At 38.2% G+C, this 17,977-nt stretch overlaps 2 protein-coding genes across 2 annotated transcripts; one reads left to right on the forward strand and one right to left on the reverse strand.

Moving 5' to 3' along the window:
• The first annotated feature begins 524 nt into the window (after window positions 1-524).
• On the forward strand, window positions 525-5,189 carry npm1a (nucleophosmin 1a). The gene is made up of 11 exons (XM_067494393.1): window positions 525-692; window positions 1,875-1,954; window positions 2,192-2,311; window positions 2,405-2,498; window positions 2,612-2,724; window positions 2,808-2,905; window positions 3,050-3,101; window positions 3,192-3,287; window positions 3,489-3,599; window positions 3,724-3,798; window positions 4,104-5,189. Exons 1-11 carry the CDS (start codon window positions 644-646, stop codon window positions 4,152-4,154), a joined length of 939 nt encoding a protein of 312 aa, XP_067350494.1. The 5' UTR covers window positions 525-643; the 3' UTR covers window positions 4,155-5,189.
• A 1,604-nt stretch (window positions 5,190-6,793) lies between these two features.
• Window positions 6,794-10,369, reverse strand: LOC137109057 (claudin-7-B-like). Its single transcript, XM_067494394.1, has 4 exons — window positions 9,867-10,369; window positions 8,105-8,269; window positions 7,929-8,013; window positions 6,794-7,685 (listed from the first exon to the last, which is right to left on the reverse strand). Exons 1-4 carry the CDS (start codon window positions 10,087-10,089, stop codon window positions 7,535-7,537), a joined length of 624 nt encoding a protein of 207 aa, XP_067350495.1. The 5' UTR covers window positions 10,090-10,369; the 3' UTR covers window positions 6,794-7,534.
• Window positions 10,370-17,977: the final 7,608 nt, after the last annotated feature.

The raw sequence follows: 17,977 nt of genomic DNA on the forward strand, positions 1-17,977 counted from the left end.
CTATCATCAGTGTACTGTCGCTCTGTATTCAGCAAAAGCAGAGAAGAAGAATGGAAAATAATTACTTGTATACAGCAGTCTATGCTATATTTTTGGCTATTCACTGAACAGAGCAAGGACAAGTTTAAGTATGCAGTGATTTCAGTATTAGCAATTTAAAGTATTGGAACTGGTACCTCACAAAGTTTGCAAGTTTGATTTTTGAGAAAATGAAGTTGTTGAATCATAAGGGATTCATTCATACTTATTACACAACAAAGAAGTTACTATAGTAGGAGGAGAAACAGGAGGGAGAGAAGAGATGATACGTGGACAAAGGGACGTTGGTCTGGAAGAAACTACCGGTAAAATATTGAAAAAACCGAGGGAACCGATTGAGATTAACGTGTCTCCGTAAGGTCCTGAAAGAAAACGTGGATACATCACAATGCAATAATAGAATTAGTCAGAAGGTGGAAGTAATGCAACCGGAGGCCAACTGCCGTAAAACATCGTTTAGGAGGAACAAGAAGAAGAAGAAGACGAGAGGAGGCGGAGTATCACGATAGTTGGAGGTGGTCGGGTACTTTCTGTCTGTTCGCACCGCAGAGAAGCAGCAGCATCATATTTTAGTAAAAAAAAAAGAAAATTAGATAAAAAAAAAATGAACGGCTTAGACGAAGAATCAGTGGCACCGCAGACATTTCTTTACGGTAAGATAAAGACTTTGTTTAAGAAATAATTTGTGTCCTCGTGCGTGACTGCTGGACTCACAGCAAACACCGGGACAAGAACGCATGAAGTTCGACATGATTCTCCAAAATGGGAAGTAAACTGACAGTTGTTGTTCCTGTAGCGCAGCAAAAGGGTTATAATTTAGCAGTATGAGGAGTTGTACTGTAGCAGGAGGCTGAACGAGTCCTGCTGGAGCAGCGCGGTGTTCAGTGTTTAAAGCTGAACACGTGCTCGACCATCAACATGGCGGCGCCCGTGTTTTCGGAACAATGTCTATAACTACGCATTTTCTGGCCACCAGACTTTCAAATACTTGTGTGTTCTCATTTCCATATCATTTTGGTGAACTGCTAACTTTAACATGCCGTCTAACCAGACCGTCTTTAGCTCGTTTCAAAAAAGCATTTCAACGTGGGTTCAGACACATGTGCACTGCGGTCACTTCCTCTGGATCAGTGATGTAGACCAATTACCTGTTGACTCTGTCCCAGCGTGGTGATGGCATCATTAAAACATTTAAATGTGCATTATTTTAACAAGTTATCCCATGTATCTTGTCAGGTTTAACTCACAATACCATAACTCATTCTAAAATGGCCTTTGTAAGTTGACTTTGGCTCATACGATTGCATTATATTTCACTTACTATAACTCTGGAAAGCATTTTTCCCCAAATATTTTCCAACCACCTATGCCGCCAGTAGTTGGCAATGTTTTAGTCCCAACAATTAGTACGTTAGGAAAGACATAGCTTGAGGGGTTGTTTCAGACATTAGAGATTAAGCAAATTTACTACATAATGTTAAAGTGTTGTCTCTGCAGCAAAATACTTTCATCACTTTACAAAAGTCAAGTCATAAAGCCATAGGACATAAGAAGACACTTGGCATTTATCTTCGGTAAAAAGACTGAGTGAGATTTGGCTCCTTTTTTTTAAATCAAATGATTCAGAAATCCTTCCCTCAAATGAAGAGGGTCTACTTTGTGAAGTTCATGTGGGACAATTCATATTGCTTACTTGTGTGTCTCCCTCTTGTGTGCATTTGAAATATAGCACTTTTCACTTCTGTGAGCCCTTTTCTTTTTAAACTAAATAATTTAAAATCAGAACATTTTCATGCTTCAACCTTCAAACTGCTGCTTTTTTTTTTTTTAATCAGGGTGTGTTCTTGAAGCTGGGAAGGAAGTGGTGTTCAATCCTGAGGATGACGACTTTGAGCATCAGCTAGACCTAAGGATGGTAAGTGCCCTGACATCCTCCGTTGACTAAAGCTTATGTGGTTAGTCATCTTCTATGGCGTCTCACAGGAATGCTTCATTGTCAGCATTAAAGTAAAAGGATCTTAATACAATATTGAGGTGATCGTATGGGTGCAGTATGCATGTATATCAGTTTTTTACACATGAAAATGGGCAAAAATCTTACAACTACTCCCAAATCAGTAGTCACAGTTGTCTATTGTCTTGCTCTTTTTAGGCTTGTGTGGACCCCAGCACAAAAGATGAACTTCACCTGGTGGAGGTGGAAGGACAAGACACAGAAGGTCAGAAGATCAAGGCCGCGCTAGTTTCACTCAAGCCCTCTACCCTCCCAAGTGTGAGTAAAAGTATACGCACGTACTCCCGATCCAGGTAGCATGAATGTTAACAACTGTTAACTGTTAACAACTAATTTGATTGCTTCTTGCAGGTTTGCCTTGGCGGTTTCACAATCACACCCCCAGCAATTTTCCGCCTGAAGGCAGGTCCTGGTCCAATCCATATCAGTGGACAACACCTTGTCAGTGAGTATTTTTTACAGGAATGTTGGGCCTGGAAAGCGAACCAGAAGTTTTTATATCACTGAGTGTCTAGTGTTTTAGGCCTCTGTTTAACATTGTTAAATTACTTTTCAAAGTGATGGAGGCTGATGCATCATTTGATGAAGAGGATGATGAAGAGGAAGAAGAGGAGGAAGATGTCAAAGTATCAAAGAAAAGACTTGCTTCATCTCCTGCGCTCAAGTCTCAGGTTTGTACTGCATCCTTTGTTGACCTGGTTCCACATTTGTCCAAAATAAATCGACTGAAACCAATTGTTTTATGTGCTTCCAGAAAAAAATGAAAATGGACCTGGAGCAGGAGGAGGATGATGATGACGACGATGATGATGATGAGGACGATGACGAGGAGGATGATGAGGATGATGAAGAGTGAGTGCTCAGTTTTGCAAAGCTTAATTCAGAATTTCTTGATGCCATACTGGTCTTTAAAATCAACAGTCCTGCACAGATTTTTAAGTTTATTGGCTCATAACAGATCCTCAGTGCAGATATTAACTTTTTGTTTTTTCACAGGGAGGATGAGGATGATGAGGAGGAGAGTGAAGAGGAAGAATCACCTATTAAGGTAAAGTAACTGTTACTGTTTTTGCAGTTCCAGCTGAAAGACCTTTGCCTCGCTTGTAGTCATTAATATAGGCTGCGTATTATTTCACAGGCTAAGCCGAAACAAGCAGCCCCGCAAACACCATCCAAACAAGCCAATGCACAGAATGGCAAGAGTTCCAAACCCAATACTCCAGCTGCAAAGCAGGTGAATTCATTTACATGAACTTCTTTTTTCCCCTGCTGATTAGCATGTGCCTTGTATGTGATAACTGTTACAGTAATCAGTCTTATTTCAAACCACATCAAAAATCTGACCCTGAAGTTTTTCTTCAGTTGAATCTCTGCAGTTTAAAATGTAATGCTCAAAGCCTTTTTTCTTGGCTGATGTACAAACTTGTCATAACAGGACAAGACCCCTAAAGGTAAGGGTGACAAGTCACCTAAAACCCCTCCGACTCCTAAGGCAAATTTAACACTTCCAGAGGTTAAAGCCAAGATGATGGAGGCAGTGAAGAAGGTTGGTGTCTTTTAAAGCTTCTTTTTAAAGCTAAAGTTTATCCTTTCCTCTGGTTTTAAAATGTACTATTTGAGTGTGAACTTTTAAGTGTACATTTGACCAATCATTGTAATTCTTTTTACAGGGAGTGACGTTACCTAAAGCTCAGCCCAAATTTGAGAACTTTGTGAAGCATGGCTACAAAGTCTCAGACCCCAAGGTAGAGTATTTAGCATTTAGGTGCTGTTTGCTGTGTTGGTATGTTAGATGGTATTTTACGGGTCTTTTTTACATGACCTTTTGTGTGATGGTAATACTTTTTTATATTTAAAAAGACAATCAAAGCCAAAACCAATCCAGTCTTTGTTGCAGTAAGCCGTTTGTCGTACCACTAGGGGGCACTAACGTTTGACATTTAAGTATCGCACAAGAATACTGTTAAAGTAGAAGCAATTTCTTGTTTATGTCAAGAGGATAATTCAAGACGAAAATATATTTTTATTAATTAATTTATTTTTTCTTTAGGATGTTGCCGAGCTGTGGAAGTGGAGACAGACAGTGAAGGATTCTAAATAGGTCTAAATAACAGTAGTTTTATTATTTTTTTATGACTCGTTTGTACCCATCGCACCTCTCAAACTCTCTCAAGCCAAACTCAGTGCCTCACTGTTGATTTAGTCTTTCAGTCCAGCTCTACCTGCCCTCATTTATACAGAGACTAGAGGGCTAGTGATGTGGGTGGTGGCAGAGCACCTTAGTGCTGCATTCCTCCCGACTCCATCACCCTCTCACTGGGGCAGAGAAATTACTTGGTTTGTTAAATAAACCAATAGGGAGAATTTACTAATTTACATCTGTAAAATGTAAATAAAAGTCTCACTAATTGACACCCAAGTACATTTTTAGGTCATTACACAATTAAAAGCCCAACAGGCAACAAAGCAGATTCAAAAAACTTCAGATTCACTTTCAGCAGCAAATAAAACAAGCCTTTAAAACTCATGGTCACATCCTTTGTCCACTTTTAGTATCAGCTCATAACAGCAGCGACAAAATATTGACTTACTGTCTGTTTGAAGTGACTCTGATGATTAGCTGTTGTGAGAATTGTAGAGGGGGAACCCATGACAATAAATGGCCTGCTTTCTTCTGTCAGATAGAATTAAGTATGTGTTGCATATGTTTTACCGTCCATAAAAACTATCGAGCAGTAGAGTATTAAGCCATAAGATAAAGGCTCAGTCAAATCATTGAAATAAACAGCCTATTTTGTCTTCACTAGAATATGTGGGGATCGGTCTGTTAAATGCAACACATTCTGTTCTTATTCAACCACTTGTGTGAATGGAAATGTAGGTGCATGAGGCCTGTTAAAGCAGAAGATCATTCCATGTTGTAAAGAAAAGAAGTTTGTGTGACTTTAAATCGGCTGTGGGTTTGGACAGACTGCCCCAAGATTGATTTGGAATAAAAACAATGTAGAGCTGCTGTTCCTGTCTCTGAATTGATAAGTGATAATCTTACACGATATAAAGATTAATGCAATTATGTGACTTTTTTTCCCTGATTTATGTTCAACAGTCTATTTACTATTAAATGTTTCAAGACGAAGCATGTTTGTTTTTTTCCCCCCCACATGCATTACAATTGCAAAACTTGTGTGCTCAGCCATTCTATACTATTATATTATCCGTTAATTGCTTGGTGCCCTTCTAATTCAGATTTAGTAAATGATAAATCAATAGGTTTTAAAATCCCCAACCACTTGTTTGTTACTTAGTTTTTTGAGAATACTATTTAAACCTTTTGTTTTTATTGCATTTTGTGACCCTTGATCATTTGTTTTATAGCTATGCAGTTACCTGATGACGTAATACTGTACGTGTTTTATTATTGTTGCTAATGGCTAAAGAAAAGTACATCGTGTTTATGAGCAGAATCTTTTCAGTGCAATTTTGTCATGCTCATCAGTTTTGCCAATATTGTTATAGTACAACTTAATACTGCAAGTTGTAATGACTCGTACTACTTTAAAACAACTATTTAGCAAAGATGCAACTTCTCGAGCTTTGGTTAAGACGAAGCTAAAGGCTAAAGTGGAAAACTGGGTGATGTGGCAGGAGGAGCAGTTATTAGTGCTGTTTCCTTGTCAGAAATCTTTTGAACACTGCATCTCAGTTAGCTCTCATTCATTGCTGCAGCATCAAAGTGGTAATCTGAGACAACACACTTCCCCTTTAAAGCTACAGTTGCTGATTGTAGCAATTGATTTTGGTTTTTTTTGACCTGGTTTTATATGATACTTTCAAGAACAGATTACAACAGCCAGCAGATGGTTTGTGGTCAGAATGTATGCAGTGACACACATTAAACTCTGAAAATGGTCAATAATATACCTACCCATAATTTTTATCATTATATGCAGGGATTTTTCCAGAATTCCTGTTATCACAGAGGGAAAGAAGTTATTTTGTCCAAGGACAAAAGCAGACTGAGTACAGATGCTATGGTCACATTAGTGAAATTATTAATATTACTTTTATGGTCTGACCTGAATTGCAAGCATGTTGAGAACATAGGATGAAAACTACAGTTTTCATAGTTTCTAGCAAATCACAAGATTGATAAAGTTTTGTGATCATAAGACACAAAGGACAGGAGAAATAAGGGGGTTTAGGGAAAAAATGGTCCACACCAATTTGTGTAACAGCTTGGAAATGTCCAAAAGGAGCCTGGGTCAGCAAAGTATATCCACAACTTTCCAAACTAACAGAAGTTGGATGTTTGCACCACAAGGTGGCAGTAAAACCAAAGCCATTTTAATTTTGTTGGCCATTATGATGCCGTGTACTGTTGACCTAAAGTAAGATGGCTCCCAGCCAGAGAGAAAGAAGAGCTGTGCTGACTTCTGGTTCCTGCCTTCATGGGAAAATACTTGACCCCTCAGGTCTTAGTATCTCAAATTGCCTGATATCTACTGTACATCTGAGGAAAACCTCAATTATGTAATTTCACCACATTTGTTAAGCAGTTTTTCTTATCATTGCAACCAGGACAAAGCTGGTTTATTAAAGTTTAAGGGATTTGTGCAAATCTTATAATTCAAGCACACACCTTCCTACAGCCAGGTGTCATTTTAAAAAGTGTATTTTGGAAATTACCTCTAACTGCATTTTGTATAAGTATATTAAGAAAGAACACATTAAAAGGTACAATTCATAGACAAACAGTCAAACATTTATTATATATATACACACTTTGGAAATTACAATTAAAAAAGTAAAAAATAAAATGCATGCATGCTGCAACGGCTATTGTGACTAATTTAAAAAGCAAAAGTGAAGCTTATTCACAAAGTCATTACAGAACCAGAAAAACAAACAGCTCACAACATCAACAATCATTTATATAGTTACAATAATCACCAGAACAAAACTGAATAGTCTACACTGGTACTGAATGATTTGTTTTGCTCATAAATAAAGCACAAATACATAAAAACAATGGTACCAAATTGCTTCTCAGATGATAGCTGGCATGTAGAACTATCTTTAACATACAATGTGAAAGAAGTACAATGGGAAACTAAATTATTGCTTGGCTAAATGTCTTATAGCAAATCAACTTGCACAACAGTAAGTGTTTCAATTTAACTTTGTTCATTACAGGTGTCAAATAAGTTGATGGTATACCATCATTTTAATATACAAACCAGGAAGTACACACTGCATTTCCAGAAAAGGGCAAGGCCAAAAAGCTCTTAGTAAACCACTATCATTTGAAACTTCAATGCCGCTGTTAATATACAGTAACGTTACAGGGTGACCCCTGAAGAAACTAAAACCTAAAATATAAAAACCTCCTGGGACACATCTTTTCAAGGTTTCATTCTTTGAGGTGAACTAAGTTGAATGTCAAAGAGATCCTTCAGCATCAAACATGGAGTCTTGTCCTGTTCAAACATATTCCTTGCTGCTGGGGGGTCTGGAGATGGGATACTTAGGTGTGCCTTTTCCTTTTGGGCAGGATGCAGACAGCATGATACCTCCTATTACAGTAAGGAATGCTCCAGCCCAGGCGACAAAGATGGCAGCCCCGAACTCATACCTTGAGAAAGACAGTCAGTCAAAACTAATACCAAACAAACACTCAGTACATTCATCATTAGATGAGTGTTGGCACACATGCAAATAGTTGGATATAGGAGTATCTGAGGGGAGAGGTTAAAGAACATCTACAGGAACATGTTTGGAGACATTATTCTGCTAAAGAAAGAGTTCAGCTTATTGTGGAGCAGCACCTGCCTCGGTGGGCAATACAAATTTTTGACAAAACTCATCGTGAACTTACTTGGCATTAACTGGGGTGAAAGGGTTGTAGAAGGCCTGGATGATGTCATTAGCATACCAAGAGCAAGCAATAATAGAACACAAAGCTGAGGGAGAGAAAAAGATGAAGTCAGCAAAACGTAAGAAACCAGGAATAAAATGCAAAAAGAAAAAAAAATAAATGTAAAAGCTTCTTACATCCAACCGCGACAATAATTCCACCAGTCATAGCAATGCGGGACTTGCGCACTTTGTCATCTCCGCCACAATTGGTGCACTTCATCCCCATGCAAGCTACACCCAGGCCAGCCAGAGTTACTATAATGCTCACCACCATGAGAGCACGGGATGCCTGGAGGGCACCTGGATAAGGAGACAAAAGGGTTAATCAGTTATTGTGGCAAATATGTAACCTGTAAAAGTTGATGCACAAGGGTTAAGGTATGACAGATTTATTGGAATGCTACAAAATAAACTTAAACTGAAAAATTAGTTCGGGTGATCACATGATTTTGCAATACTGTGCGGCTGTCTCTTGTGTCTCGCTGCCACTCCCTATAACGACATGCCACAGAAACTGGCTCTAACCGGAAGACTAGCGAGAGGCTGGGGCAGGAGGGGAGAACGTTGTATGTGTCCTACTGAGAAACAGGTCTAACAAGGTTTCAGGTTTCATGATTAGGAAGACACTCCCAATTTCAGGCGCTCTGGGCCCACTTTTCAGCAGGTGGGCATTTTAATCCCTCAACCAACAGGTTGAAACCTAAATGTCACTCTTCCGTTTAACTAGGAAGTCCTCCCAAACTTTCAGTGTTTGATGAAAGTAAACAAGCAGGTACTTTGAAATCATGAGCCATTGTTTGGTCACTCGCTCTATTATCTAACCACAACTTTAATTACACAACCTTTATCAAACCGGGTTTGTGTTCATGTTTGAGCAGGTGATAAGACACATTGTGCTCAGAGATAGTCAATCAAATGTTTTGATAAAGTAAAATCCAATAAATGAAATAGTTGCATAGGATTTCTGGAGCAAAATGAGAAGTTTGAGCTTACAATCACCCAGTAACTTGCAGCTACAAGTGCAAATAGAAATAAAGGTTAACAAAGGGAGGGGCCTTTATTCAAAGCTGTACAGGCAGTTTATGCCTGAGGGAAGCCTATAAAAATCGTTCCAGTTTTAAACATGTACAATGACGACTCCAAAGGTCACACTACTGTTGACCATGATCCATGATCATGCAGAAGTCATAAAAAAAAAAAAAAAAAAGAAAAGACAGCTTTAGACTGTCTACTAGAGACTAGTTTATGGCTGAAATGATTATAAATGAATAACCAGGTCAGTTTAAAACATTTCCCTGAACTTACTGCCACGCATCAAAGCCCAGAGGTGGAGCCTTTTGTAATTGTTTAACCTTTTAATAATGAAAGTGTTGCTGTATTTGATATATATACACATATGCCCTGACATTATCGGGGAAGCCAAACTTTAGCCAAACTTGTTTTTTTTATTTTGTGTTAACTTCCATTGCCTCCTGGCTCCTACAGGTGTCGTTTAACCCTCTAACTCCCGGAGCTGTGTAAGGCAGCTCCCACATTCGGGGTGGGAACTGCCAGTTTTCCAAAGGGGGGGGTAGGGGGGGCTTTTTTTAAACATTTGGCTTTTTTTTTTTTTTTTTTTAAACCAGTGATGTCAAACTACAGGAGGTAAGAAGTGGCAAAGCAGGTCAGCCACTGTAGAAAAAAGCTCAAGATTCGGTAATTAAAAACTTAATTTTTTACTTTCAAGGTAATTCTATAGGTCAATAAAAACACACACTTTAAAAACCAATTAGAAACACAAGGGTGATGAAATGTGGCCTTCATTGGGCCCATTTGTTAGACTAACGCACAGAAAAACTACGAAGGCTACGAATATTTTCAACCAGGAACCGAGCGGCACCAGATGAAGGCTACTTACTGTTGAGCTGCAGCATCGAGTCGTAGACTTTGCACTGGATTTGGCCTGTGCTCTGATAGGCGCAGGACATCCACAGTCCTTCATACATGGACACAGCTGTGATGATGTTGGAGCCAACAAAAGCGGACATCTTCCACTGGGGCAAAATGGTGCCAGCGATCAGTCCTATAACGCCCAGAAGAGCCAGGGCGAAGCCCAGCATCTGTACCCCGGAGTTCGCCATTTCCAGCTGTTGTAGTTCCTCAACAATCAGGTGACTTCGAAGAAACAAAGACGACGTCCACTTGCTCTAAATGTAACAAAGCCCCCCGACTCCTCTCAGCGGGTTTTCAGCAAAGTTTACTGCGTTGCCGCCAAAGTAGTTTCTTCTGATGTTACCTATGTACTTATTTCTTTAGCTACTCGAAAATAAGTTAGCACACAATCGCTCTACTTATATGTGCGGGGTTTCTCGATGGGTCCTCGCGCACCTGTTGCTCAGCCGCACCTTAAATGGGGAGTGAGTAACAGGGGACGCGCTTTTCTAGGGCAGTTTCTGTGGCAGGTGGGCGGGGATGCGCACGCAGTTTCGACTCATCACTCGTAGCAGCAAAACACCTGAAGTTTCATGATGCAAGTGTTTCCTGCAAGACAGAGTCCTGCTCATAGATACGTGATACATTCATGGACAGGTAAAATACTGCTTTACACGTGATACAATAAGCAAAGTAAACGTTCGCTGACATTTATCACTATGATGAAACATCTCAATAAGGTTGAACCGACGACGAACCACTAGTTGTTTATGATTACGAAACAAAAAAAGTAGTTAATTTGCTTTATTAAGATTTGATTTGTATTATGCTCATTATTAATATGTCCTTCCTTTAAGAATTTAAGTAATTCTTAAAAAAAATTCTATGTACATTTAGCCATCACGAGACACACATCTTTTACATCTCTAAACCATTACAAACTACCCAATACATTTTTTTTGGCATAATACATATTAATAAGGCTAATGTATTGGATCAGAATTAAAACCTATACTGAATATAAGATAGAGAGGTTGAGTTCTGTAGCTAATATTACTGAACCTACCATTTATTGTAGACATTTTAATTTTAGAAATATGTACCGATAAACCACAGATAAATAATTTCATTTTATTTTGTCTGTTTACTGATGTCATTCTGTATGTGAAGCAATTAAAGGCTATATTCTTTTCTCACCCTGATGTCTTAAAATTGTTAGGTTTTATCTATGAATCCCCCTACTGCAGTAAATATGATCCAAAAATAGGAAGTTGCAGTAACATCAGTGGAAGTTAGGTGGGATGGTAAAGGTAGTTCTGCAAATTAAAGAGAGAAACAAAAAGATGGTATATTTCAATATCAATCATAATTTACAGTAAGTTAACAAAGTGCAGTGCTTGTTTAAATTGCGGTAGGTGAAAGAGTTTTCCTTAATTATTGATAATTCGTGATTTTTGCAGGTTATTTGAGTTAATTATGTAATTTTCAACTCTTGTAAATTTTTACATCCTCATAATAAAAAGAAAAAAAGAGCTTTTACCCTGCATTACCTAATTTGTCTTGGTGGTAAACTTATATACGGTATTATATATTTTATGTAAACATCATACAGTGTGTTTACATTTGTTTCTTCAATTACCATCTAATGCTAATTCAGCTTTTTCAAAAATTATTCTTATTAAATACCATATTATGAAATTAAATTCAACACCTGGACACATAAAATGGCTCACTTACTCTAGTTTCTATATTCTAGTCTCTATCTGCTGAAGGTCAGCACAACTGAATGGAGCTCCACTCTGACATGGAGGTTTGAAGTCATTTGAAAAGTGGCTCATGGGTTCTGAGATTCAAGTGAACGGTTAACCGAGATAAATAAAGCTAGAGGAGAAGATTTAAGCTCAGTGTAATAATGGATCCTGTTATTATGACATTCTAATTATTCATGAGTATAAGTCACAACTTCTCATTAGATTTCTTTATGTAATTTCTATTATTTTCTACGTTCATTTATACTGAAAAGTCTTTGCTTCAATGACTTTACCCAATATCTTATCTGCATGAGACACGCCCGTGTTTTTTGGGCCAAAGCTCATTTAAAATGGTCTGAGACAAATAAGAAACCTATTCTGTGGTCAGCCGAGTCAAAATTTAAAATCTTTTTGGAAACCTTGGACGCCATATCCTGCAGACTAAAGAGGAGAGGGAAGATCCAGCTTGTTATCAGCGGACAGTTTTAAAGCCGGTATCTCTGATGGTATGGGGGTGTTTTAGTGCCTATGGTGTGAGCAGCTTACACATCTGGAAAAGGCCCCATCAATGCTGAAAACACATAGAGCTTTCAGATCAACACATGCTCCCATCCAGACAACGTCTCTTTCAGGGAAGGCCTTGCTTATTTCGGCCAGACAATGATAAAACACATAATGCATCCATCACAATAGCATGGCTTCACAGGAAGCAGTCCTGCAGTCTAGACCTTTCACCAATAGAAAACCTTTGGAACATCATAAAACAAAAAATCCGGCAAGCAAGGCCCGGGACTGTTAAGCAGCTAAAATCCTGCATCAGACAAGAATGGGACAACATTCCTCTGCTACAACTCCAGCAACTGGTCTCATTTCCTAGACGTTTACAGTTGTTAAAAGAGGGGATGCTACACAATGGTAAACACCCTGTTACAACTCTTTTGAGATTCAAATTCAAAATGAGCTATTGAAATGTCTCAGGTTCAACATCTAATATGTTATTTACGTTCTATTGTGAATAGAATATGGGTTGCGAATCATTCCATTCTGTTTTTATTTATGTTTTACACATCTTTCCAACTTGTTGTTTTGGCTGACTTCGCTATTAATATACAATGCTCATAATAACAGATACCAAAAAACAAAGAAATTTCTTTGCAGAACAAATTTTTCCTGAACCATTGTCTTGTACAGTACACACTAGAAGTGTAGAATTTCAGAGAAACTATTACCAGTAACCAGAATTTCCTCAGCAGCAGAGAATGAGTCACAGCTTCCAGCAGAGACCGGCTTATCTGCTGAGTTACCTGATGCTTGAAGTGAAACTGTATTGTATTAAAGTGTTACACTGTTCAATGCACTTTAAGCCTGAAACTCCCAAAAGTGAATGAGATAAACAGTAGAGCAAGAAAGTACTACATGTGTTTTTGTCACTGTGCTCCAATCTTTACTGTGTTTTTAATACAATTTAATAGTTGCCCACATCTTTCTTACTTCTTACTTAATACTTAGCATGTATGACTTTGTTTTTTTAACCAGTATTCAACCTTTGTTAACTTGCCTTTATCTATCATTATTATTTGTGTGATCATGCAGTATGTGGGCCCCACCACCATCCCCACACTTACTACAACTAAGTATTTCGCTGTCAAACCTGATCAAAACAAACACCTCGCTGCTGACACACAACAAGAAGGTGAATCTAAGACGTAATGCCGGAAGCTCAGACTGAAACCGTATTATCAGGAGCGCTGTGCCTCGAGGTCATACCTGCTGTTCTCAGATGACAGTTCACCGCGACAACACGAGACTAGGAAATCCCGGGGCTTTAGCATTTCTGTTTTTAAAATCTGATTTCTTTAAAAGGCTGCATCTGCTGCACATTTCGTTTGTTTAATTTAAAATGTTAGTGTGGTTAAAAGTTGAACGTAAGAATCGGTTTCGCTTTTGAAGCTGTTGTTCCCATTCTGCCGTAGCAGAATGAAGGCCTGGGAACAACAGCTTTACAGTGGGGGTTGCTTCAGTCACTACGCCAGTCAGACTGGTTTTATAGGCCGCTTGTTACTATCTAGGCAGTTTTTTAAAACATTAAATGTGCCCCTATGTAACAATATTCATATACAGGCAAGCCTAGCATGTCCAGGCATGTGAAAGTTTCACGCACACTTTTACTATCCTGCCAACAGTAGTGATAGCCAGGCTTTGAAAGTGCTGTGATACTTGTGTCTTCAAATTGATACTGACGATTACGCTCTGAGTCATCATATATGTAAGAAACCTAAAGTAAGGAGTAAATATTTTTAGTGTCACAAGTATCTTGACCTGTCCAATGACTCATCCCCATGTTAAACAGATGATACAGAATGGAACCATTCTGTGTTTATCACAGGGTGTGTTCAACCTAGGTCAGCATTCATAGTTCTCTTCAACAGTCTATTTACATTTAATCCAAAGTCAATTTCTCACACAACTGAAGTTTGATTGTTTGAATTAAACTGGTGACTCGAGAACCAGCTTGGCCTCAAAAAAACAGACAAGTATTTATAGCTTTTAAGAAATGTTGTTTTTAGGTTGAATCGCAGGCAATGTTGACATCATAAAATTAGTCATACTATCAAGTAAGGTGTAGAGATGCTCAGTCCTTCAGTCAAAAAGTACAATAGTATTAGTATTATCAAAATATTCTTAAAGTACCAATGCTAAAAGTCTTTTCCATTAATGCTAATGGAACATTTTACACTGAAAATTAGTAGATATCATGTTAATAGTTGAGTTTTCATGATCGAATGGTTTAAATCTAATAATTATAATTTTAGGGAATATAACTAGGGATAAATAGTGACTTATATAGTTATATAGTATGCAGTGTTTTACAAAATGATTCTGATAAGTAACATGTGCCTTAAGTTATTAAAATTATTTAAAATGCGGTGAATTTGAAACATGACGAACGGAAAACATAAATACCGAAAATCTCAAAAGTGTACTTATACAATATTTGGTTAACTATACTTAACTACTTTTACCCCCAAATTTCTTATTTTTTTGTATTTTAACTCATGAACTAGGGTTTTTTCAGGGTCACGATAGTGATTCATTTTAATCCTGTCACCCTGACTGTGCATGTTGTACCATCAATCTACTGAACAAAATGTTACATGACATAACTCCAAACATAAGTCAAAAATGTTGCTGCCATCTGCTGGTTACTGTAAATAGTAAAGTCCACATGTACAGCCATTTTAGGTTCTGCCCCGGTCAGTAACTAAAACAACTCATATGATCTTAACATTCTTTTAAAAAAAAATGACTACAAGAATCATGTTTAAAGATCATTCTAAGCTGAAAATAAACTCTTTTTATAGCTGAGGTGTGAACTCCACTTACCAGAACTGCATTTGAACCTTAAAGTAGCAGCAACATTACAAGCATGTTAAAAAGTTACAAACTTTTTGCAGTGATTACAGGACTATATAGATAGATAAATAGGTATATACTGTAGATGGTAGTTTCTGTTTAATTTTAAAACATTATAATCTGTGTGCATGGCAGAGTAGCCACCACTGTCACCTCACAGCTGGGATCAGCTCCAGCCCCTCTTCGACCTTTACCTGGATAATCTGTTTTTTACTGATGTTTATTGCATTTGCAAATTGTTATGAACTTTACTCTTTTCACACTATACACAGATGTGAATAAAGTAGCTGTATTTGTCTATAACTGTGAAATATGGGGCATAATTAACAACAGGGACACAGTGTAGTTTAGAACTTGACAGTCATTTTCATTTGATTTTTGTAAATTATTTTAGGAGTCAGAACACAGCATTGCAGCTGTCTGTGCAGCAACAGACCAGTTCCTATGCTGACCCCTGACCCCTGATAAAACGGGTAATATTGTGGCTAATCAGTTCTATTGGTTTGAAACAGTTCTCCTCTGATCTCTGGCATCAACTAAGCGTTTTCGCCTCAAGAACTGCTGCTCACTAGATATTTTCTCTTTCTCAGATCCTTTTTTTAAACCCTAGAGATTGTTGTGGTGTGTTTACAGTTTCTGTAATACTCAGACCAGGTTCCCTGTCACCAACAACCATGCCATGTTCAAAGTCTCTTAAAAATGTGGGTTAACAAGCAGGTGAACAGTAGCTAATAATGTGAGTGTATGTAACTGCAGTTTTTTACTTTTGTTCCAAAGTAGAAATTAATGAAATATACTATGACTTTGTGACCTCTGTCTGATGCTGATGCCAATCATTGAAAAACCAGTTCAGTTAGAAAACATTCTGAGAGGCACATTAAGCCTCCATGCTTGTAATCACAACATATTTGTCCAAATTTAGCATATGGATGCTTATGATGAAAGCATGCACACACTCAGGGTATTTGGTTCCTCCAGCTTTCATGAAAACTATATTTGGTTTAATGCCTTAATCCTTATTTGCTACATTAAGAAACATAAAGCTCCATTCAGTGTGAGCCCAGACTGCTCCACTATGTGTGGGTTTGCCGAATATAATCTTATATAAATGCTCGAGTCATGCTTCCATGAGATTTGAGCAGAATTCCCTGTGAACGTCAGTGACAGCCCAGAGCACACAATAATCAGCCAGATCAGATGCTACTCTGACTACGACTTGTAGCTTAATTATTCCAGTCTCTGGGACATGAGCCATCCTCTATTTACCACAGATATCACTGAGAGATTGTAATGTCTAATCAACTGCTGAGTTGTGAGAAGTAATTACATCTATTCATCCATCGAATACATTTTTGTTTTATAATATTGGTTCTTTGACAGGACAGATGACTGTTCAGTAGATCAAACTAAATAAATGTTTTGGTATATTGTTTCTATCAGTTCTGAAACTTCAACTTATTCATGCAGCATGTACCGTATGTTGCAAATATAGGCTTAAATGTGCAATAGCAGCTTTTACTTTCACTCTTTGATGTTCAATATGGATTTATCTGACAGATGACCTCTCTGTAGTCATGTTCAAGGATTTTTATCATAATTATTACAGCATTAATGTCATATATGAAAGAGTGATAGAAGAGTAAAACAATTATACAAGGCCAGAGTGGTGCCCGCTTTTAATAACAAAATCAATAAGGCCTGTGCAATTAGTGTTAAAAAGTAGAAGCGTGTGATACATGTGATGGTGCAAAAGCAATGGCAACACTCACATTTGCCACTACCAGCATTCCCCTGTGATGATGCGTAGGATGGCCAGCGGTTACAATCACGATCATGTGCTTCTCCAGCAATCTGCACTGAGATCTTTCTTGCTTGTGGAGTGAAGCAAGAAGAGGTTTGTTCCTTTTCCATGACAGATGCATCAACATCAAGTCTGCCAGCCACCCACATGTGTCATAATGGAATAAGTTTCTGTGAATATGTGCAAGAGAGACATCTCTACTGGGTTACACAGGCTGCCACAGGGTTATGGCATGTAATAGTTGCACACTTCAACAATGATGACAACTGATGAGCATGGTTGGTGAAAGGGCCTATTGGACACAGGCCCAATTTAATCAGTCAGTGAGTTTTAAAATAACATTGTTTAGTTAAAAAAACATAGGATATAATTATGCTAAACAGACCAAAAACTTCCAAATTATAATCGAAAAATGTAAACTACATGAGGAAAAATATATATATATATATTATCAAAAGGGACATATGATGACCATAAATCTAGGCCCTTAAATCCCCCCCCCCCCCAAATTAAAAATTAACATAAATAACATAAATTTGAACCTTGGGCTTTAGTGATGGGGGCCTTTTACCTGTCTGTGTCCAGGGGCCTATTTTTTCATCCGTCCACGCTAATGAGGCCGCAGGTTATAGGACTGGCTGTTGTCCGAGCTCCTTGGGAAGTGTTTGTACTCGTAGTCCTTCCATATCCTGCAGATTTTCAGCCGTGACTGCGTTTTCACGGCCGCTTGTAGCTTAGTTTAGGTAGGCCTGCGTATGTTAGTGACCCTAAAGGAGGAGAGAGGTGACCTGTGAAGTTTAGCAAGTACTGCAATATAACCACCACTAAAGGTTGTATGCTAATTTCGTAGGGTTTGTTTGTCGGCGCCATAGTGTGACTCAGGCTTGACAGAAGTGGTTGGTTTGGATAATAAATGGAGCGTTTTGTGAGAAAGTCGCCAAAATTGTATTTGTGTTGCGCTTAGAGCAAGTTGCTCTGTGTCCTTTGATGTTCCTCTGCAGCAGGTGATAATTTTTTTTTTCTGGAGCTGATTACATCCTTAATTGACTCACCCGTGGGTGTTCATGAGTGAAACTGCAGCATAAGTTAGAACAGTGCCTATGTTTTAGTAGGGAAATAGCATGTTTTTCA

Source organism: Channa argus, chromosome 24 (genome assembly GCF_033026475.1).
Source record: "Channa argus isolate prfri chromosome 24, Channa argus male v1.0, whole genome shotgun sequence".
Classification (NCBI taxonomy): domain Eukaryota; kingdom Metazoa; phylum Chordata; class Actinopteri; order Anabantiformes; family Channidae; genus Channa; species Channa argus.

What these genes read in the sequence shown, in the direction of transcription:
- npm1a (XM_067494393.1), top strand. Translation starts at nt 644, where the DNA reads ATGAACGGCTTAGACGAAGAATCAGTGGCACCGCAGACATTTCTTTAC. An exon ending in ATCAGCTAGACCTAAGGATG is followed by an intron (nt 1,955 to 2,191) that starts GTAAGTGCCCTG and finishes TGCTCTTTTTAG; the next exon opens with GCTTGTGTGGACCCCAGCAC. An exon ending in AGGAAGAATCACCTATTAAG is followed by an intron (nt 3,102 to 3,191) that starts GTAAAGTAACTG and finishes ATTATTTCACAG; the next exon opens with GCTAAGCCGAAACAAGCAGC.
- LOC137109057 (XM_067494394.1), bottom strand. Translation starts at nt 10,089, where the DNA reads ATGGCGAACTCCGGGGTACAGATGCTGGGCTTCGCCCTGGCTCTTCTG. An exon ending in CTCGATGCTGCAGCTCAACA is followed by an intron (nt 8,270 to 9,866) that starts GTAAGTAGCCTT and finishes CTCCTTATCCAG; the next exon opens with GTGCCCTCCAGGCATCCCGT. An exon ending in TTCACCCCAGTTAATGCCAA is followed by an intron (nt 7,686 to 7,928) that starts GTAAGTTCACGA and finishes GTCTTTCTCAAG; the next exon opens with GTATGAGTTCGGGGCTGCCA.